This window comes from Sparus aurata, chromosome 4 (assembly GCF_900880675.1).
Source record: "Sparus aurata chromosome 4, fSpaAur1.1, whole genome shotgun sequence".
NCBI lineage: Eukaryota > Metazoa > Chordata > Actinopteri > Spariformes > Sparidae > Sparus > Sparus aurata.
The window spans coordinates 17,594,869-17,618,672 of record NC_044190.1 but is presented as its reverse complement, the minus strand read 5'-3'; the positions used below and the strand labels follow the sequence as shown (position 1 = coordinate 17,618,672).

Genomic DNA, 23,804 nt, shown 5'->3' with positions numbered 1-23,804 from the left:
CTGATAGAAGTGGGTTAACACACACACACACACACACACACACACAGGTCATGTTCTTATGAAAACGTGTGATATTTATTTTAAAAATCATCTATAAATTAGACAAATATATTAATTTAATTCCGACTCAGATCCTCACTTTGACACTCCAAAAAATTTTTTCTTGTTTACATGACATTGATTTTCCAAAGCAATTGCTGAAGATTTTGCATTTAGCAGTAAAAATGAGTTAACTTTACAAACAGCGCCATCCTCAGGATGCCACAAAATCATAAAAATACTCCACAACAGGCCACGGGGCTGAAATGTGTCGGATTTAGATAAAACTAGCAATCAGTGCAAACATGAAAATTATCTGTAATGGTGATTCACTAATCAAAGCATGTTTTCATATAAAGAGGCATGTTCTCCTTAGTCTCTCCTGACAGCTGAAACTATTACAGTTTCACTCAACAAAACACATTAAGACACAAAACAAACACCTGGAAGAATGTTTAAATATTGGCAGAGGTGTGACTTCATTCACCACAGAAAGATAAACTCAGAGCTGATCCTTCGTCATGCTGAACTCCGATGTTAGGACTCGAGTCGATGGGTGTTTCCCCGACAACATCACTGGTCCTCTGCTAGCAGCGCTCTGAAGTTCTTCAGCTCTCTGATGCTTGTAGAAATCCTGTGGGATATTTCATGAAGAGGTAAGTAATCAGAGGCGGCAGGTGTACACAAGAGGAAACAGTAACAGAAACGTGATTTCAGCTCACACTGCCATTACCAGCAGTGTTTACACGGATAGAATGTGAATCTAATTTTATATTCTACAGTATTTATGTTAGCTTTGGCTCATCTCTTAATTAAAAAAGTTTAATTTAGGTTAAATTGTATCTATTTAGACTTTTTTTCCTGCAGTGTGTTACGTGTTATTTATACTCTACATGCCTCCAAAATTCTCTCTCTGGTGCAAATAAAGCCATTTGAATTGAACTGAATATTATAGTCAATTATTAAAGTCAAGTGTAAAAGAGATTATGCCATGTCTTCCTTTTATCACAGCAACTTAACTAAAAAAAGATTTCAAAGCCTCACTAAAAACGTGTTTTTGAAGGGAATAGCAAGAGTTGAACTTGATTTATATAATGTAAAAATGTTTTAAGCCCATTTTTAATAGTGTTTTTTTTTTTATTCTGTATAATTGATCTTCTTAAATCACTGTAAAAATAAACAAACATTTTTATCTTAGCAGTGATGCGTCCCCAGCTAACTACAGCTCCCTGGCTGACAGCAACAGTAAAATAGTGTGAATTAGCAGACCATCAACAGGAAGACCTACAAAAAAGCAAACAGACATCAGGATCCACCTTTCCCGTGCTTACCTTACTTACGCTAGTCATTCTCTGGTAGTCAAAAATTGCTCCATATTGGATCTAATCTACTGCATGCGTTTGTTTTCCCTGTTTGTAAAGAGAATTCAGAGCACAGTGGGTGCTCTGACTTTCTCTGAAAATAAAAGTTAGTTATTTTACAGACGACAGAAGTTCACACATGATGCCGACAGACTCTTTCACCTTCCAAAGGCGTTGAGCAGGGAGACGATCTCCTGCCGGCTGAGCTGGAAACTGGGTCGCTGGTCGCTGGATGCAGGCAGAGCTTCAATCTGTCGCTCTGAAAACAAAATCTTCAGTGATGTTCCTAATCCCTGAGTCTGATGAGAGAGAGAGAGAGAGAGAGAGAGAGAGCGACAGAGATCACAACAAAGCAGCAAAGCACAACAACGTACATAATAAACCGTTTGACTGACAGCAGATCGTATTGTAAGGGAGCACTCGCCTGCAGTTTCCCCCACAGTCGACACTTGAAGCAGCCCACGCAGTCCATGATCCTGGAGATGTTGAGGAAGGCCAGTCTGACGTCCTCCTGATGTTAACACAGCAGAGGAAATCAGACTCGTCTCACTTTGAGGCTGAAGAAATACGTAAGCACTGGAGTTCTAATTAAAGAAAGGTAGGCTGGACCTGTGTGACTTAATCAATGTTGCAACTTCGGTAAATATTCCAATAATAGTCTGGACTGAATCTGTGAACTCACTCTAAACGCCATAGATTCCCAGCAATGAAGACATAAAATCTCTCTCGATGGCAAGAACAATCAAGGATATCGATCAGCCTTTGGGAATTCTTGGCTCTAAAACACACTGAACGAGTCCTTTAGTCAGTTCTCTTCTCTTGTTTAGTGACTAAATGGGTATATAAACTTTTCCCTGTGAAAGTGTACCACCCAGGGGCAGCCGCAAAAAAAAAAAAGCTGTGGGAGATGGTTGTTGGCATGATGACTGACAAAAAAAACACCAAAAAAACACAAAAGCTAAAGCATTCATTCTTTTGCAGCTGAGAGTTAAGGCTTCTGTCTTTAAGGTCATCACCTTTTACACTTTCAGTATGTCATCATGTTGCATGTGAAAGGTAAAATACCTTCTGGAGTGTTGAAAAATATTTAGTGTCTTGTTTCCGCTGAGATTATACAGATTTTTAGGGATAAGAAGCTTTCGAAAGCAGTCTTGCCATGTCCGCAACAGCCTTGTTTGGTTAATTCAGTAGTATTATCTTTTAATTCACTTCAACTGAAGTCATCAGTCTGTCCGTGACTTTGTTTCCACAGTTTACACGTTCAACTGAGTTTTAAACGGTTGCCGACCTTCAGTTTGGCCGCTTCCTTTTCATCCCCGGCAAACAGAGACGTCTCATCAAAGTGCAGCGGGAACGACCTGGAGGAAAAAAGTTGAGTTTTTAGTCATGCAATAAATACGGCGGTAGCACAATAAAACCACATTAAAGAGAAGTGACGACACCTTATCGTGACATTCAATGACATTAGGGGGCTCCCGCTCCTAGTGCTTTAGTAAAATGAACCATTAAGCACAGATTTCACAGGAAACTTGAACTAAAGTCAAAAGTAACTGCATAAAAATTGAGAAAAGAAATGAGAGCCGGACCGTTTCATTTGTCATTTTTGGAGCTGATGATTCTGACATTTGGGAATGAAAAACCATATTGATATTTCGGCCAATATACACACCTTTTTTGCAGCGATCACTTAAGCGTTTGTCACACTTCTGACAGAGATAAGTAGCCGGTGCAGAGTATTTTACACATTAATGATAAGTTTCTCTGAGAATTTAATCATCATAAATCCAGCATCTTTTTCTGCATTATACTCGAGCAGACTGAATATTGACTGGAGAACGTGATCTAAACCTCCTGACCGCCCGCTCTGGTGTCAGCACCGGGCCTCGGACTGACCTGGCCAGCTGCAAGATGTGCAGCAGCAGCTCCTTGTGTTTCTGGTCCTCCTCCGGTCGGCCCGTGTACAGCCGGAAGGACGGCTGCTGGAAGAACGGCAGAGCTTTGGCCAGCGCCCGCAGCTCTATCAGGTACAGGAAGTAGAGGTTGCGCAGCCTCTTGGGCCCCTCGCCGGCCGTCAGCTCCGAATCAAAACGCTGTCTGAACTCTGACACGTTGTGACCCCACTTCTTCTGAAACCAGCTGTCTGGAGGGGTTAACAGAGAGAGGAGGAACGCTGAGTTTAACATGGAGCAACCGGCAGCAGACGCCTGCCTCAGTCGAGGATACTGTAAAAGTTTTGTCTCAAAGAAATCCTGATTCTTGAGAATAGAGTGAATAAATGGCTGATTGACATGTCTCACCATCCAACAGGTATCTGGCGCTGAGGTGTATGTTGATGCTGGAGTGGAGGCCTGAGATGAGCCGGTAGAAGGCCCTCTTCTCCACACACTGACCTGAGAGAGGCACAACCAGAGAGAGCTGACAGGACGCCGCACACAAACACCCCACTGTGTCGACCTTCTTCAGGTGATAGTCATCTTACCTTCCAGCCAGCTATAGAAGGTCCTCGCTGCGACAAATAAAACCAGCGTTAAAGGGATAAAACTGACAGCTCAGATGGTGCGAGATGACGTCAGAGACCACTTACCTTCACTTCCTGAGCTGCTGTGGAACGAGTTGGGAATAAGTGGACGTCTGACAGTATACGGCCTGTGAGGGGAGGAGGAGGAGGAGTGAAGTTAAAACACAAACCTCTGCTTACATGTCCTATCAAGTCTCAGAAATCTAACTGACGAATGAAGCAGTCGTGCTCAGGGCAGGAAATGAACATCCGTCCTGTTTAAAAGCCTTTCTCTTGGTAAGTGACGTTACTCAGGTTACTCATGTTTTTGACTTGGGCTAAACCACATTCATGCCATGCTTTCCACTTTGGTCCAAAGTGGAACTATCTCATTAACTATAGGATGGATTGACATGAAGCTTTGCACAAACATCCATGTTCCCCTCAAGCTGACATTAACATTTGGCTTCTACAGCCTCATAGAGCTGCTAAGCACGAATGTGGACTCTCGTTTTAACTGTGTTTTAGATTGGAAGCTCCCTGTTTTCAGCTGCGAGTGTTTACTTGAAGCAGTTCTCCTCATAGATGCTGTTCCAGATCTGCCAGGCCTCTGGTCCTCTGTAGCCCGTGAAGCGCTCTGGGTTGAGCAGCAGGTCGACGTACTGAGAGTCCGGTGACTGCTCGTCTGGGAAACAGCAACACTTTAGTCAGCCCTGAGTCTCTATTGCAACATGTTTACTGTCAGCAAAGTCTGATCCAAATCTAAGAAAGTTAAAGGTGAAGGAACATGTGACGCAGCAGCTGGATGGTCTGATTTATTGGGAGTAAAATATTTACACACAACAGACACTTGTGTAGTAATAATCCATCAAGGTTGAGTGCAGTGCTTCACAAGCAATAGATTTGGTGTTATGGAATCTAAATACAATTTGTTATTACCTCAAACTCATACATTCTTTGTGGTCTTACATCGCTCTTCATCATGTTCCCTAAACTATTCCTTATATTAGGTTCACAAATTACTTTTTGCCATTTCAGTAATGTTTCCCTAAAGATTTATAAAAAACATTCAGCCCCTTGGAGTAAGCTGCATTTTACATTCCGCTGTACATATTGTTTAATTTCCAAAAACCTGTACATGTTCCCTTAAAAACACATTATATATTACGGTCAAATAATTTCATTTACTCTTCAATTATGTTCCTTAAAAACATTCCTTCCATTATGTTTTTACAATTAAATTTTTAATTAAGTCCCCAGAAACATTAAATATCTAATTAACATTGTGTTTCCTTAACTACAGTGTATCATATTTCCGACAAAATATTATTTTCTCTCAATTTTTTTTTCAAATTTCTAGATTTTCATGAAAAAATTGGTGTCGTTCATGTTCCCTAAACTTGTTTGTTCTCATCTTACAACTTGCATCTGGAATACGGCAAAGTGTGCCTAAATGTCACAAATCCATCTGCATCTTTGTTTGTTTGTTCTGTCTGTCATTTGTTCGGCTGTTGGACTGAATATTACCGTCAACCACACAGAAGCGCTCGGACTCGTCGTCGTGCTTGCTCCAGTTCAGCAGAGCCTCTCTGGTCTCCTTACTGGAAAGGACAACAGTCAACATTATTGCACACGCCTGGAGGTCAAAGGTCACACAGGAGGTTAAAGCTGTTGGCATGCGGTAGTTTTATCAGAACATCATTTTCAGGTGTTGTGGCATCTCTACATGTTCTGTAGTGATACCAGTGACGTTCATATTCATTCACATCTATAAGTATTGATGTGTGTAATGCCTTTAATGTTGATCTCTTAATTAATCTTTTATCATCTAGATCGACTCACCTTAAAGAGACATCCACAGCTCCAAGGTGCTTCGCCTGCTCACATTCAACCAGCTGCTCGTTTGCTTCTGCCGAATACTGAACACACACACACACACACACACACACACACACACACACACACACACACACACACACATATTAATAAACAAAATGATTGCATACATTTTCTCTCAGTCGATGTTTGTTTAAGTGCCATATTTTTCCTGTAGTTGATCATAAACTGTTTACACAGTGAAATCATTATCTACTCTTGTTAATTAAAATTTCGGCAAGAAAATGTAAACTGAAAGCAGCACTGAGGGGTGAAACCAGGAGGAAAGACCTTGTTTCCTATTTCTCCTTACACACTATTATAGGTTATCACCAAGCTGGTGATGTGATGTTGAACTTCAGATGATGATGATGATGATGATGATGATGATGATGATGATGATGCAGTGTTTTTGAAAGGTCTAAAGTTTGTTGTATTGGCTGAGTGCAAACAGCCTGAAGCCGATCCCGACGGACTCACCTTGTTGTGGGTGGACGACCGGATCCCCTCTGGCACCTCGTTCTGTGGGCAGACAGAGTTTCAGTCAGAATGATGTGAATAAAGCTGATGAGACAGGCGAGGAGGAACTCACAGGAGAGCAGGGCTTCACCGCACAGTCCCTCAGACCACAGTGGCTGCTGACCGTCCAGAACGGACACGGCTTGTTCAGGTTCACCTGCGGACAACAAGAGTGGGTAATCTAAACGCTGTGTGTGTGTGTGTGTGTGTGTGTGTGTGTGTGTGCGCGCGCGCGCGTGTGTGCTGTGTCTGACCTTGTAGAACCTGAAATAGTCAGACTCCAGTAGAGTTTGAAGTTTGGGGAACAGTTTGTCGTTGTTGAAGCCGTCGATGGTCTCCACATCACAGGCGCAGTCCTCCAGATCCCCTGTGACCTGCGTCAGACGGGAAAAACACAAAACACACGGATTATCTTCCGAACATTCATCTCAGAGAAACTGAGCTTTGATCTACAGGATCCACATACAAAGGCAAGACTTTTCCTCATCAAAAATTTAAACTGGAAGTTCGACAGAAAGTAGCTGGCAGTAATAATGGCAAAAGAAAAGAAATAACATCAGGTTAATTTCCGGTAAAGTCTGAGGTGATCACTGGGGTCATTTGGGAGTCATTTCAAAGTAGATTTCAAATATGTTGCTTCTTCATATCGCCGGGTTAACATGAAACTGGAACCAGTAAAACGAAGTGTTAGAGATCAATTATAGAGAACTGACCCAACAGCACTGTGCCAGTGGGTTTACTTTAAGGTCTAATGTGCACCTTTCATCAAGCACACATGTCAAACAGAGTATAATGAAATTCTCTCCTCATGTTTGACCCACTGATGTGGTTGACTCTTTAGTGGAGGCGGCTGTCTGATCTCCAGGTGATTTTTTTTTTTTTTTTTTTACACCTGTCGCCTATTATATGCACCTATACACAAAACAGGCATTTACCTTTTAGTGTGACATTCAAACAGAACAAAGTAGATGTCTTCTACTGAGTGTAGAAAGTACCAATACAACAGAATGAAAAGCAAAGTTCATGATGAGTGACAGCAGTGGCTCACCTGACAGAAACACCTGCCGTCTGCTGATCCCGACACCTGGAGGAGGAGGAGGAGCAGGGCGACCACCAGCTTCATCGCGACTTCTCTTCTTCTTTAAAGAAAACTATGAAAGTCTGTGTGTGTGTGTGTGGGGGAGCTTCACTTGCTCAGTGAGAGCAGCAGCAGCAGGGCGGAGGCGGAGATCTGATGTGTAATGTTGCTTCCTGATCAGTCGCTTCCTGTCATTTCCAATCCAGTACGTGTGATACGTGACCCGGTCGATCAGTCGCTGTAAGCAGACTCACATCCCTCCAGTCTTCATCATCGTGCGTCCACATTCAAACATGTGTGATCTGTATTGTCTTTTTTAAAACTGGGAGTGTATTTTCTTCCTGTTCTCTCACAGAACAGTCCGACCGAAACCGTCAGCGTGTTACATTATTTCGCGGCAGGATCATGAGAGTAATTCCAGGAGATTAGAATGTTAAACACACACACACACACACACACACACACACACACACACAAATGTCTTCCGGTGTGTTTCCAGAGAAACTCAGTTCATGTTCCTGCTGTTTAAAATGTTTGAGTTTATGTTGAGTGTTTCAGTTTTAAAACTCCAGGTGGTGTAGTTCAGTGAACGAGCCACTAGGTGGAGCTAGATCACTGTATTTACCTCCAGACTTTGGTTTACTAATAACAATAGGCTGATATTTACTGACTATAATGTCACTGGAATCTACCAGAATGATAAGTGAAGAGTTTATGATGATAGGAAAAAAAAAAAAAAATGTAAGCAACTTTAATCTAACAATCAAGTCTGTGTTAAACAAATAATAATATATATTTTTTAAAAATACACTATCTATGTGTGCAAGTCTTTCTTTCTCTCACTGTTAAAAAAAATAAAAATTAAATAAGCCAGCTGTAACAGTACAATCAGAGTCTACCTTTTTTATAGGTTAAAGTGACCATTTTTTAAAAAGCTTTTCTTGCTCTAATTGTAAAAAATGTACCTTGACAATCATATAGTTTCAATTAAGAATTCTATGAGAAAAAAAAATTATGCTGTTCTTTAAAAGATGATAACCTTGAAATTGCGGATTTTCAATGTTTTTATGCGAGGAACATTTAATTCTGCTGAAACCTGACAGTAAAAATGTTTTGTTTGTTTGTTTTTGTATACATTAAATAGATAAAGCTTTCAATCTCTCATATGGTCCATATAACCCGTGAAGTGTTGCACACATACTAGTACAAAATACAGTTTCCCTACACAACATCTATTGTTATATCTTCAACTTTATTGGAGACAGTATGATATCGAGGAGTAAAACCTGAAAACTGAAGAATAAAAGCAAACTAAACTGCCACTATATTTCAGTGGCAAACTGTACGGAAACAAAAAGAAAATTGAAGAAAAGAAAAGCTGAGGTGTCCCTGGTGGGAGTTTATTTGATGAGAGGTTTTCCTCATTGATGAAGTACTTTAGTGATCCATGAAGCACCACTGTGGCTTTCTTTGGTTACTTTGACTGGGTCCTATAAGGCTTTCATTCATTTATTCTCCCTTTCATCTAGGGTATTCTGCATTTTGGGGATTTGTTGGAATCTTATTGAAGATCACATCATCAGTCAGATTCTGATAATGTTTAAAGACCCCCTTCAAAATCTTGGACTGCTGTGAGCTCCCTCTGCTGGAGGAAGTTCACTCTGTGGCTGACTACTGAGAGCAGGAACAACTAACAGGAGGGATAACAGGAAAAGACATTGAATGCATTGAAACCCACTGAAGGGTGAAAAAGTCAATGGGAGAGGTCTAGGGAGAGTCCAGACTGATGTAAAAAAAAAAAAAAAAAAAGAGAGAAAAAAAGAAAAATGCTGCATGATCTTGAAAGGCCATTATTTCGGCTGCTCTGTTTGTTTTGTATACCTGCATTTGACCTTCAGATTAAAGTGCAGATGTATAGGCTGACAAAACAAAGATGAAGAGTACAATGGCCTTTGTGTATATGTCGTTAAAACTGATCTAGGTGGCTTCCATATGCTTATTAAAGTGTAAGAATTGCCACATTTATTTGTAAGAAATATAATCTTTATCTTCAAAGTCCCTCATACGGCCATCTGACAATACTCAATAATACCTTCCAGTAGTGTGTGGTGTCAGAAGTATTCAGTCAAGTAAAAGTAGGTGTACTACTCTATAATATCTTGCTAGAATATTACTTTGGTAAAAGTGAAAGTCACCCATACGGATAGTACTCTGCAAAGTAACTAGTAATCAAAATGATCAAACAGATTAAAACTACAATGTTTGCCTCTCAAATGTAGTGATATGGTAGTATAGAGTAGCAGAACATTTTTGAAAAATTAAGTAAAGTGCAAGTAAGTCGAAATTGTACCTCAGTAGAGTACTTGAGTAAATGTACTTAGTTACAGTCCTATGGTCAGTACAGTCAGTATACAGTCCTCCTCACTGGAGGCCCATATACTGATGGATTGCAGCTGATTAAAGTACTTTACTTCCTCTTGAATGAACGGTTTTGATTTAATGTAATGCCGTAATGAAGTAATTTGACCGTGTTGTGTTACTCAGTTAGATTATCTGAATAATTCTACAACTGCATCCAGGTTAAGTTACAATAGAGCAAAGACATTTTAGGTGGAGTGGGAACTTTACTATGAATAGAGTTCATCATATGTTTTGAAATGTAAAATTATGATCGACAAAGAACTAGTAGCCTGACTAAAACTTTGACCTAAATGTAGTTGAGTAAAAAGTATAATAATTCCATCTGAAGTGTAAGGTAGTGGAGTAGAAGTAGAAAGAAAGGGAAAATGGGAGGATTGAGGTAAAAGTAAACTTCACAAGTGTACTTTCCACCGCTGCTCGGGAAGGTATGTGATGTTCAAACATTGATCTCCATCTCTGCGGACTTTATTAACAATGGAAACGTTTCCTTTTCTTACAGTTTCGTCCCTCCTCTCCCCCTCCTCTCTTTCTCCTTCTCTCTCTCTCTCTATTTTGGTGCTTCCTCGCGCTGCCAAGCCCCTGACGTAATGCTCCGCTGTTAATGATTAGCATGTGGAAACGAGCAGCGCGAGCCTCCCTGCATCAAAGCGTCCGGAACGTAGCCGGAAGTTGACCGGTACTGCCTTCAAAATAATAGCGCTGACTTTTTGGGAAACAGCTTTCAGAGGTCGCACAAATCAATAAGCACCAAAATAGTAAGATTGAAGGTTTAGTTAACATTTTTTTGTTTTGAATGTGAATATTTTTTATTTATGATAACTATATATATATATATATATATATATATATATATATATATATATATATATATATATATATATACACATAATAAATTAGTGCATGGTGGCTGCTTTGCCTGGCTGCATTGTCTCGTTGTAGGCCTAGTGTTGCATGTAATCTGCCTTCTTAAAGAGATTTCCTGAACCACAACTATGAAAATTCCTTTGCAATCTCTGATTCAAATGCCACAGTTTTATCAAATAACACAAAAGTGTTTCACAATAGGAAATTGTGCTTATTTATCGTAGTTTCTTAGGGTTAGGGTTAGGTAAGCAGGGTCAGGGTCAGTAAGATTTGCATTCTTTGCATTTGCAGTCTTTCCGAGGCCTACTTTGTACTGCAATCGTTACAGGACAATTTGCCTTGGGATAAATTAAGTTCTCTCTCTGGTATTTTAACTTAAGCTTATCTTAATCTTGGTCTTAATCATATTAAATTTGTACACATGCAGTATTCCTGGTTATAGGATGACATGATCTTTTAGAGTATTTTTTAGTAAAGACTCCATCTTAAAATACCACATTACAATAATCTACATTATAGTTACTTGAAGAAATTTGAAAAACAAAAAACAAAAACCTTGCACCAAGCCGCACTGCAGGGCTTTATTTTGAAATCTTCGACACAGGAAGTTACACCCGGTGTCCCGTCTGGCTTGACCGTGGTGCTTTCGAGCAGAGCAGCAGAGCAGCCAGTCTGCTGGGGAGAGACAGAAGAAAAGTTAGTCAAGATGGCAAACCCCACGGACCCGGAGTGAAGGGGCACCGCTCCCCAAAAAAGCTGAGCCTGTCGCCCGTCCTGAGATAAACCCAACGATGCTAACTGCGCCAGGAGGTAAGAACCATCCAGCCCGTTACATGTAACGTTAACCGTCTCTTTCACAATTCACACATACAAACTGAAGTTTCTTAAATCTTCTTTTCGCCGTTTTGTCCACTCTGCTTTTGAGCTTGACAATTTATCCAAGAAAACAAAACAAAAACAAACCAAAAAAAATCCGAACCAGCCTTCATATTGAAACCTCCTTATCTAACCAGTTATCCAACGCCTTTCCATTGAAATTAATAGCGACGGTTACTGGGAATTCATAGCCGTCAGTGTTCAGTGTTAAGCTAACGGTGTTGGGAACTTTGCTAACGTTAACTTACGTCAAAGTCGCAGTTCTTACACGACCAGTCCTCGGTGAAGTTAAAGATAGATATGAAAGTGGATACAGATACAAACAAGGTTATAGTTATACGTTTTTCTTTGTACAAGCTGCTCGGTCTCTCTCTCTCTCTCTCTCTCTCTCTCTCTCTCTCTCTCTCTGTCTCTCTCTCTCTCACACACACACACACACACATATCCGCCAACGGTCATTCCCTGTGTGCTGATGAAGCAAAGTGACAGTTTTAGACAGCGGCTAACGCTCAGCCCTCAAACCTGGAGTCTGCTCCTAGCTTACTCTTCGGTGTTTCTTCGGCTAAAAAAATCACCGCCACCACCACCATAACTGCCTGTCCTCGGTTTGAAATACAGCTGTTTTTTTAATGACTAGTAACTTGTCATTAAAATAACGTAGAGAAGTCGCTGCTAACGTCTCTACAGCTCACAACCCTGCCAGCGACCGCCGTCGATACCCCGGCGTCCTTTCTTTGGAAAATTTCGGGATGCAGCGCCACTACTACCGACAGCTGTATTTTTAGGAATGGGTGGATACCAAAAGCAAAATGTATTTATTTTTGTCTCGGCGGTGAATGCCACAAGCCTATGCGCATAAGCGACGGCGAGGAGGCGACCTATAAATGCATGTATGAGTTTTTTGAAGGCTGTTTTTCCCCCCATTGCAGCAACACAAAGTCTGCAGAGGTGAAGCAACAGGGAGACTGTCGCATTTGTAGTCGCGCTGTCTTAAAAGTCATTGCATATGTGTGAAAGAGAGGGAGACAGAGAGCCCCAGAGAGCATTGTCTGTTAAATGTGGGTCCCCCCCCCTCCTCGTCCTCTAACTTCTAACATCCTCCTGCAGGCATAGGAGGGATTCCCTGAAGAAAAAATGCCCGTGAGACTGAAGCTGATGTGACACAGACTGTGCTGGAAGAAAGCTGACTCATCAAATAACAATTCCTCTGGGAGCAACTAAGCAGCATTGAGCAGCTCATATACCCTCATGCCGAGCTAGAAGAGCACCTCACAGCACCCCTCCTTCTCACAAAGGAACAGAGATTATCAGACAGGAGACGGCGGTGAATAAAACCCCTCCAGCAGGAATATATCCCACACCAGCTGTGGGCGAGACACCAGAAGGCCTGCTGTCCTAGCTACGAACAGAGCTAAGAATGGCATCACAGTGCTTCCGCTGAACCTCACCAACTGTGTTAAGAGACATCAACAGTCAGCTGATAAGTCCAACGGCAATCTTCCCATCAGTTTTACCCAAACCACTGGTGTAAAGTTTGGGGGAGGTTGCTCTCTGCTCCCCACACCTTTCAGCCCAGCCCAGCCCGGCACCACCACAGTCTGTCAGCCTTCACCCTGCCTTGCAGACCATGATGTTTCGCGATCAGGTGGGCGTGCTAGCAAGCTGGTTCAAGGGGTGGAACGAGTGTGAGCAGACGGTGGCTCTGCTGTCCCTGCTGAAGAGGGTGAGCCGGACCCAGGCTCGTTTCCTGCAGCTATGTTTGGAGCACTCCCTTGCCGAGTGCACTGAGCTGCAGGTCCTAGAGGGAGAAGCAAACAACCCAGGTAAGACTAGCCAGCTGCATTTTCATCTGCTATATCATCCACTAATATCTAATGAAGATGCATTTAATTGAAAGACCAGAGTCAGTCAGTTTGTTTTTTATAGAAAACTTTTTATCTTTTTATTTTAGTCAGGTCTTATTTTGAGGGCAATGAACTATTAAATAATGCATTTACAATACATATAGGAAAATAAACAGTTTGTACTTCCAAGATTTATTTCAACATATTTCTCCCTGCTGGATAATGATATTGTTGTAGTTGGTGGTGATGGTGTTCACCCCTAGAAACCACTGTTTTCATAATAAAATATGACATGATATTTTGCCCACAATAACAAAAGCAATCGATACAGTGATTGTGCAAAAATCAACAATCATTTAACAATAAATCGATACCGATATCTGAAAAACTGACGACAACTTCACTATGTTTAGCCTCAGAAGCTTTAAACAAAGTTAGTCTGCTAGCTATACTGAGGAAGCTAAGCTAAGAAATTGCAAAGAACAATGGCAGGGTGAACAGAGATACACACTGTGACCTGCAGAAATAAAAACAGCTGCAACCAATTTAACCAAGCATCTTGGGTTCGCCTAACTGGGCAGGATCAATAAGAAAGTTGTACATTTTCATTTTTTCTCCCACACATCACAAACTACAACACCTCTTCCATAATGGCAACACTGACGGGGTACACTACTCTTTTTATGCTCTCTGGTAGGATGCCTTTTAAATCACGTTGTCACAATACCACAGGGCTCAGTAGTCGATGACTGTCAGCCACTGGTGATGGACCAACCTTGCTACTGGGAACTGGCAGCTATTATTACAGAGGAGGATATAGTCTTCCCCTTTCTTGTCCTCAAGCAGTGCATCTTTCACATTTCAGTAGTGCAGTTTAATGCGTGGTTGAAGCAGTAGTTAGTTGCCATTTTAACACGGGAGAAGACGCATTAACGCCGCAGCGGTGGTTTGCCAATTCTCCGCCGATGGTGATTCACACAGAGCCAAGCATCTCCATCTTAAAGACGAACCGCCGTGTAATTCGCACAGAAAGCTGGCGCTGAGGCTCCTAAAGAGGCGTGACGGTACACGTCATGATGATGTCGATGTGTTTTCAAGGTGTTTCCCCGGTGTCCCCCCTGTCAATCTAAACCCGTGGACAGTTTATAATCATATGGATGCTGTTATAATGTTTTGTGATGGAGATCCTGACCCACCAAACATCCCGGAAAGTAATAAAGTTACCTTTTTCACGCTAAATTACATAATTACATAATCGGCGTCAGTAAACTGGATGCTGTCTGACTGGTCACTCGCGGGGACGAAAGGCTGTTTTCTGGGGGAAAGTTCATTAAAGTCTTGGTCCAGAGGGCTGCCCGTCACAGAGATTTATTTTCATCACATATAGAGCTGTCCCAAACGATTGATCTAGCGATTACTTTTTGCAAATTATTCATGTTGACAAATTTATGTCGTCGATTACGTCAACTACGTCGTCCCAGCCCTAATCACATACACTCAATGAGTTAAAGTTTTTTGCCGGTGACAGACGCTGTTTTTCAGGCAGAAATGAGATGATGAGTCGATAGGACAGGCGGGAGGACAGACACTTCTCCGAGACAGAGGAGGGGAATCGGTGCAGGATCCCCGCATCCAAATGGCAGTGTGAATGGGGCTAACGTCACATAAATTCTGCTCCAGGCAGCATCGTGATTTGTCTTCTGATCAGAAAGAGAAACACAGTAGTTAAATTCACAGATCTAACTTTTTAGATTTTCAGGACATATTTTCCCAATGGAATTGTTGTCCTTGACCAGGAAACAAACACACAGGAAACACACACATGTAGGCACAAGTGTAATTTTCTGTCCAAAACATTCCTTCAGATCCATCAAGAGTTTAAAAAAAAGCTGAATCATTGATGTTATGAAACTGTATGAAGTGTTGCGCTGAACTGTAGCCAGTCAGTTAGCGATTGTGGAAGGAGGTTAGGATTGTGTATACTGTTAGCTCAGCTGGCACTGTGGCTGGCTGGAAACGTCAGTCAGTCAGTCAGTCAGTCAGTGTGCCAGCCTATAGCGCTGTAGTGCTCCCTGGGTTGGTATCGCGCCAAAGCAGCCAAGGGGGGTTTTGGGTTTTGTTGCATCAGACTGCAGCGTGGCCATGGAAACAAAAACCCTGGCAACCAACTGGGCTCATGAAAAATAGAAAGAAGTGCTGTTGCTGCGATGGAGAGCAGGCGTCTATGTGTACCTATGGCAACATCTGCATGCAGTAACACATCTGATGGCTTACACTGGGGTGACATAATGGCCCTGCCCTGCAGTGACACTCACACATTATGTAGAGTTTCCATCAGGGTTTACTATGGGCAGTGGCTGCACTTAATGCAGGCCGATCTTTGTTATTATTTAATATGAAGATGAGACATCAGAGCACACCACATGAAGTTTCCTTAGCCGACCCCTCCCAAAATCAGGCTGGCTCATACTGTCAGAGATCAGAGCAGATTGATGTCATGGGCAGGCAGTGGAGGGTGTGACGTCTTCTTACGACTCAACAACAGGTTCCTTTTTCTAAATTTCTGAATACTGTGCTCCATGTGTGAGTCAAAGAGATACTGTCTTGTGGTAATACTTGAGTCATGAGTCACAATCATATATCACTCCTATATTCTGTGTGGATCTTGATTTTCAAGACAACAAGACACTAAATTATAGTAGAGATGGAAATTTACCAAATAAGGAAATTATAATATATTTAAATTATAATTTCACTTGTGACTGAGATTGGCATTTAGTGATTTGCACAACAGACACTTACACTGAGCAGGTTGGATGGCTGTAGATTTAGAGGCAGTTGTCATTGAGAGGCAGTGCTTTTTATGATAGTGTAAAGTTAGGGGCCATACTTAAGAGTCGAAATCCACATTGCAGTATATTGTAGCTGTTTGCCTGGATTATGATATTAATTGGTGTTAATTGACCCTGATTTACAAATACATCATTGAACATTACAACTAAGGTTAAATGTACTGCATAAATTACAAAGAAATATGAATATGAAACATTCACACCAAACTTGATTTTAATACATTTTTTTTCCTTCTAAAAAAACCCAAAAAACTACAAATGATAAAGAAATTATTTTAAGCATTACTTTTGCACCTTCAGACTCACTTGAAAAATAAATGAAAGTGCATCCTATTGAAAAATGTGTCCCTTTTTGATAAAATGCTTTTGTAAACATAAATTTAACATGTCAGATTGCACGTTTGGTTTTTTTTAAAGGTTTTTTTTAGTATTTTTTGGCCTTTTATGGCTTTATTGATAGTGCAGCTGAAGATGGTGACAGGAAACAGGGTGAGAGAGAGGGGGAATGACACGCAGCAAAGGGACCCAGGCTGGGAGTCGAACCAGGGTCCGCTGCAGAGCCTCAACACATGGGTCGCCCGCTCTACCAACTGAGCAAAACGGCGCCCCAGATTACATGTTTTTATAAAAATATATCAGTTTCCCCATTGGGATTGATAAAGTGTTAACATCAGGTGCCTTTTGTTTACAAACAGTATTTTCTATCCATGAAGATATGTAAACTAAATTAAACATCTGCATTGCATTGCATAGTAAACATCACATGTTGGTAGATGTACAGGACATGAGGTGTGTGCTTGCTGTCTTTTTTTTTATTTTTTTTTATTTTTTTTTTTTACACATTTTTGGTCAGGAAGACGAGCATGTCTGCTTTCTCTGGCTTGAGACATGCCCTGTTGTGGCGTCGTAGCACAAACCTGGGATCAAACATTTTCAGCATGTGGATGAACCCCCGGCTTTTCCACTGTACATACAGACACCATATCTTTAGCGATATAGCGGGTGTTTGTGGGCTGCCGCGGTCTTGTACATCGTGTAGTGAACAATAAGTGTCCCACTCTGATACGCCTCTGTTCGAGAGGCTGAAATAAATGGGTAGGTCCTCTGCCTTTAGTTGTAATAGCCTTTGAACAAACACTTATGAAAAAACATTTTTTTTTGTTTGAGGTCTGACGCTACAAAATCAAACTAGTGAGGAGACTGCCTTTTTAGGAACGAGCTCTTGGCTTGCTGCCATGTTGTTGTGTTTGTTTCTCTGTGGAAAGTCAATGCAGGGGGAGGGCGGAGCCCACTATAAGCTACGGGAGCCCATGGGGAGTGGTGGCTGAGCAAGTTAAAGAGAAAATCAATTTTCATTTTTTAAAATCGTCCTAAACTACAAACTCAAATTAATTGATTTTATCAATTTATCGCCCAGCCCTAATATCAACACATTAGCAAACATTAATGCAGCAAATAATTTTACAAGATTTTAATAATGCTTGTCATTTTTTCTTGTGGCTGTACACTCGGCACATTCTGTGGCCTAATATTATTACAATTATGAACCAAATTCTCTTTTATAGTGGCAATTTTTAACCTGTTAACATCTAACTTTCTTGATGGCAAAAAGATGAAAATCATGTTTGCTGAAGCCTGATTATTCCCAAACAAATCTGCAGGATCCTTTGCCGGTTGTTTCAGTCTGTGTCTTATAATGTTTTTTTTCTCAGCATTAGCTAGTGTTATGTTTTACTTTGTAGAGTCATGAATAACTGTAGCAGTAAGAAGGATTTCGGCAAACATAAAAAGCTGAGAAAAATCAGATCATTGAGAAATTCACGATGAAGTCTTTGTGTCTCTCTAGATTAGATTTTAGGTCCACACCGTTGAGTTTTCTACCACCTGTGACAACTTGTGTTCACTTCCTGTCGGCTGATTCAGCTCAGTAAGGTGGAATCAGCAGGTCGTTTCAGGGCTGTAGACTTGACGTAAGGAGGCATGTTGCTGAGAAGAGTGAGATTGAGAAGGTTGTCTGGTTACGTGATCCCTCTGGTATGTTGTGGTCGCTTGTTGGAGTGCTTATGTGCCAGAGTAAGACGGATATATTGAGTCTGCTATTTTACAGAGCCAATACTGGTCTTGTATTGATTATTGAGTATTTTCCAGTAAGCAGTTATTTTACCACATCTATACAAAGCGTGAATCCTAAAGTAGCATAATGGATTGTTTCTGTCTTAAGTTTTTCTTGATACATTTCTAAAAAGTTTAAAAGTTGTTTTGTCATTATTAAAAGATTTTCTGCTGTTCCTCAGACTTTTCTTTGACAAAAAAGGGAATAAAATCCATAAATAGAAAATATTTAAATCCATAAGAGTTCAACCTTTTCTTAGACTATGAGCCTGTCGCATACAATTCTATTGTACTAACTGATTAGTAATACTTTCAGTATGATTTGGTGATGGTGCAGGCTGTGAAAGGGTTAACAGGCAGCTGGAAGTCTTGGGCTGAGTGGAAAAGCGCAACTATTTGGAAAGCGGTGTACAAATGAATGGAATCCTCAGTGACCTACTTCTCTCAGCGGCTGAGAGGCTGCCTTGTTTTGGGACCCAGTGAGTGATGCGACTTCATTTGCGACTTGAGATGCAATCGAAATCAAAGGGGTCACTATCGCGCTGAAAGATAGGCAGAGTTGCATCACAGTGGATTTATTTTTATTGTAGTGTTTCATGTTATATTTAGACTGTTGCGAGGAGTCTGGTTACTTTTAGGAGTTCAGCATTTCTTTCTGAACAACTCGGTGCATATGTATAAATGCAGCATTTTTTGCACTTTTCCATTCAGGCCTAACCTTTAGTCAACAATGTACAACAATCCATACCAAATCACTTTGTTTGAATGTTTTGAAAGTTTAAATCTTTATATTCTGCTGTGATTTTTGACAGTAGTAATCTGTAGCCTTCAGTATCTGTTGTAGTTATTAAGGAATGTAACTTCCTTTTTTCCTCCCCCTTTAAGGAGAACAAAACTTCTTTTGAGACAATCCCAAGAGGGACAATATCAGATCAAGTTGAGAGGACATGAATAGCAGCCAGAGTGCTGTCTGAAGGACACATACACACTCAAACTGGGTGTAGGGTTAGCATAAGGGGTGGGGTTAGTACAGGACACTGGGGCTGGTGTTCTGAATGACTAACTTCATTTTCGTGTGGTGTGGTGTACTGCCGACCTGGCTTGCATGGCTGTTTGAGCTGGATGGAGGCAGGCAGGATTAGATATGTACAAGCAGCTGTGTTGAAGAGCTAGAGGTGACAGGGACACAGCTCTGTTTGAGTGGAGTGCAATTATTCACATGCACATCATACAGTATGTACTGTCTTTATGGTGTTCGTTAATGAGAAAAGTCTGAGCTGGACATCGTAAGAGAGATGGGTTTCTGACAGCAGAACACGAAGGCTTAGTCTTTCTTCTCATGAAGGATTTTCCAAAGCATGTAAATAGAAGAGCACTTTCTTTACACCTGGAAGCACCAAATCCTCTGAAATGCCAGGATTATACAAAGGGTGGGATGGTGGTGCTGGCGGGGGGTTGACTTCAGTGGAGAATTTGAATCTGAAGAGCTGTTTGAAACTAGGTCAGAACATGGCTCCCAGCTAAATAATCACTTTTCATAGAACCTGCCGGCACTATCTTTGCGTGTAATATTGTGGAGGGGGAGAGAAAACCTACCTCTGCATTTGTCAGTGTGTAAGATGACTGACATGGAGGTAAAGTCTGCATTGTATAATGGCTAATATTACTCCGTGAATTCTTGTTAAACTCTGCCTAAACTAGGTCTGATGAAAACCTGGGCTGGAAATCAGCATTCCCGGCTGAGGCGGTAAATGGTTCCGGTACTGGGGATACTGTCTAGGAATGTGGGCACGTCGGAGCACACTTGAGTCAGGCACTCAGCAAGAGTTGGACTGGGGCTTTTCCAGCGTGGGGGGAAAAAGACACAGTGGAAATGGAAAACTGATTCCACCTTCAGTGGAGCTAAGGTCTCCTGAGTACACCGCGGTATGGGAGAGGGGAGGGTGAGAGGAGGAGGAAGGACGGGTGGGGCGAAGAGGGGAAAAGATGAAGACTCGAGAATACTGGTGCCATTTACAACTAAAACTCATTCACCACTTTCTCTGCCTTGTTTGACTTGCCCCAACTTTTTTTTTTCAGTTTCATGTATTGACTTGTTTTTGAACAGCTTCCATCGTTAACACCTATTTAAAAAGTAAAATGTTTTTCAGTTTGTTTTTCCTTGGAGGAGACTTCCAATTCTACCTCTGAGGCATCTGGTAATAAGTATCAGAAAGTGAAGTGTAACATGATGAGTACTGATACAACACCCTGAATTGATAAAACTGAATGTTTGACCCAACCCAAATTAAGGTTTCATGATTTAAAGCAAGACACCGGTATTGCCCTTCAACTTGTATCTATTGTAGTTGACCTGCTCTCCCACAGTGGTACGTTTTATGAATATTGGCCCCTATAGAGGAAGAATTTCAAAGTGGAAGTGTTCTGATTTTTCACACACTCATACAAGCGTTATTTGTCAACATCCTTTGTGCCTCTCTCAATGTCTCATTGGCCATTTTCTCAAAGAGAGGGAGAGAGAGACGGAGAGAAAACTCTTGTCTCGCTCCAAACTATTTCATCGCACCCACGCATGAGCAAACAGTTTATTTCTGGAAGTTGACGGCGTGTTCTGTGAACTCGTACTGAACCTCAGGAATGGGGACAGACAACCTGCCAAAACGACTAGAGGGGAAAACGAAATAAAGCTCGTCTTTTCCCCTCTGCCTCTAGAGCAAAAGCCTTTTCTTTTCAGTTCTTGCCTCCTGATGTATTAGTGTTTTCTGTGTGTGAAAACAAGAGGATGGACAGAAAGTCGGCCTGAGGCCTAACTGCCTTAGGACTAACTGCCAAAGAACTCCACGCTGATGGAAGCTACTCGAAGCCTCAGACATGTCAAACTCTTGATATCTTTGAGGCGGATGAAGTGTCACTGATAGCTTGGATTATGCAATCAAGCGCCCCATAAATCCATGAGGTTTAGTTTCTAACTGAATCCTTCTGTGCTTTTTTATTACTTTGATCCCAACTTCGCTTTCCCCAGCCAGTTGGATTTCTGCACCATACATGTATCTGTGTATGTTTATACCTGGCCTCAAACTGAAAGGCGAGCTATCATCAGTTATGATTGAGTATCCAGTCTAGTAGTGTTAAGACACTGTTTCAAACAGACCAAATACACACTGTATATATTTTCAGCTGGTGGATTAAAGTTTTTAACCATACACAAATTTAATAGTTGGTAACATTATGGTGCTTTTGGTCCTGAAAAGGTTGTTTTTTGTGTGGAAGGGAAAGAAGAAAAACATTTATATCTCTCTATAAAAGCAAGAAATCTGTGTGTGTGCGTGTGTGCGTGTGTGCGTGCGTGCGTGCGTGCGCATCTCAAATATCTCTGCAGATCAGGATCAGACTGACCCGAGATTTTCAACATGGCTGCTGCATGGTTTAAGGGTGTGCAACAATGGATTTGTTTGGACTACAATGATACCGTTAATAAATTATTTCATAAATGATTTACCAATTCTGCTAGCATTGTCAACCATAGCCACCACAGCCACGTGCGCACCAGAGCCAATCACTGCAGAGCCCACCCCCACGCCCCACCTCCTGAGTCGATGGATGCGCCGGTGCATCCAAATCATGTGACCAATTTAAGATGGAGTAGCAGCAAGACGCAGCCTCCGTGAGTCTCGGTTCCGATGTATGTGTTGGTGCGGCTTCAAACTATATACCAGTTTTTAAATTGTGTTGACAGGCCAAGTAAAACGGGTCTTATGATAAATATGTCAACCACGCTTTTTTGCGAACTTTGCCGTCGCATTTGCTTTGTGTTTGGTGCAGGAAGAAACGGTCAAAACGGGCTTCTCTCACGAAAGTGTGCAAGCAGGAAGTGTTTGCAAGCAAAAAAACCTTTGCTACTCCCTTTCTTATTGGTGGAAAAAGGCACTGCACCAAGCAATCACAAACTTATATGGCAAACCAAGTGATTTGGTTGCTGAGGAACAGGGGAAAGTTGTGGGAGGGACGGCGGCGAAAGAGTGACAGCCGGGAGCTCCTAGCCGTCAACCGGGGGACGGACGGACGTCACCGCCCCGGGCGGAGTATAGCGGCGCTGACCTAGCGGTATAGCAGCGTCTGGGGAGAACCCTGCTTAGGCGGGAGGCAAAAATGCTTGGGCGCTGCGCCTAAGCCGTATAATGGCAGGGAAAACCCTGGTGTAGTGTGTTTAGTGTGTAGTGGAGTCATTTTTTGTTTAATGAGTAAAAACAATGAGGAGACTGCTGATATGGAGCAGGCAGTGCAGCTCTTCATTGAGCTGGAAGGAGCTGAGGGAGGCCTGAGCCTGAGGCATTACCTGCATTTAAATGCAAATAGTTACATATAACTTTGTAAATTAAAAAACACTTATGCACAAATTTAGCAAACGACAATTTATATTTGCATTATAAAGAATAAAAATGGTTCGTTAAACATATTTGTGTTTTTTCCTACTCGGATTTTATGTTTTTTGTGATTTTAGGTCCATTGTGTTAATGCAGTATGTCAAAATTAACTGTACAGTCACACACGTGAGGTTGTGCTGAAAATAATGACACCAAGCAAGGCAAGGTAAATAGTTTTTAAGGTGAAAAATAATGGCAAAATCAAAAATGGTCAAAAATGGCCAATTATACCCTGGAATATCGAATTTCACAACAAACCTAAATATCCCTGACGTCCCACCTTCAAACACAGCCTCATTTGGCCATCCATGAAAAAGCTACTTAACCTCCCACTTTTCTATTGGAATACATACTTCCTACAGGCAATGCACTAGTATTACTAAAGTTGACAAACACTACTCCAGCACTCATTGGCCACTAAGTATCTGAGTATGTAAATAGAAAAAAAGTAATATGTCAGAATATCTATGACTTAATTTCAAAACTGTACACACAACACTATAGCGGAGCTCAACCACTCTCATCAGCAATAGACACTCTACTCTGCAGTGTGGTTGTTTGTTCAGCCCAGTCTAAATCTTTCAGTGAGAGGCTGGTTGAATGTTTCATGAGGGAGGGAAAGACTGCATTGGTCCTTCTGGTCTGTTTTAGTCCACCACTGGTAGTAGACACGTAGTGTGATACCATCTCATTTGAATTGAATGTTTGATGTTGCTAGTTCTATAGACATGATGCTGCTTGATGTGGTCAGGGAACCTTACACAAACCTTCAGTCAGACAGTGCTTTCCACAAGCGCCGGCTGCCGGCCATATAGCCGACTACACAGTTAAGTCCAGCCGGCTACTTTAATGACTATTATTTTTCGATTTTAATAAAGTTAAATGTTTTTCTAACAGACTGACAATAATGTCAAACTGAACCGCACTCATTAAAATTGTGATTCGCTGTGCTTGTACTGATACTAATCACAAATTACTCCGATCATCGCCGTTTTCATTGATCACAAGGGAGAGAAACTCATCCGCGGCCCCGTCACGCGGT

General features: G+C 41.5%; 2 protein-coding genes across 4 annotated transcripts in view; one reads left to right on the top strand and one right to left on the bottom strand.

Annotated features, from left to right (window-relative positions):
- Positions 1-42: 42 nt before the first annotated feature.
- Positions 43-7,836, bottom strand: ero1a (endoplasmic reticulum oxidoreductase 1 alpha). The gene is made up of 15 exons (XM_030413331.1): positions 7,340-7,836; positions 6,546-6,665; positions 6,365-6,448; positions 6,253-6,294; positions 5,740-5,816; positions 5,425-5,498; positions 4,462-4,582; positions 3,985-4,046; positions 3,880-3,906; positions 3,698-3,790; positions 3,294-3,540; positions 2,689-2,758; positions 1,825-1,911; positions 1,563-1,699; positions 43-673 (listed from the first exon to the last, which is right to left on the bottom strand). Exons 1-15 carry the CDS (start codon positions 7,412-7,414, stop codon positions 613-615), a joined length of 1,377 nt encoding a protein of 458 aa, XP_030269191.1. The 5' UTR covers positions 7,415-7,836; the 3' UTR covers positions 43-612.
- A 3,445-nt stretch (positions 7,837-11,281) lies between these two features.
- Positions 11,282-23,804, top strand: part of samd4a (sterile alpha motif domain containing 4A) — a 66,641-nt gene continuing 54,118 nt past the window's right edge. For all 3 annotated transcript variants that reach the window (XM_030414428.1, XM_030414427.1, XM_030414426.1), the window contains exons 1-2: positions 11,282-11,464; positions 12,638-13,353. In XM_030414428.1, the coding sequence (XP_030270288.1) occupies positions 13,158-13,353 (196 nt within the window). In that variant the 5' untranslated portion in view covers positions 11,282-11,464; positions 12,638-13,157. The remainder of the gene's footprint in view (positions 11,465-12,637; positions 13,354-23,804) is intronic.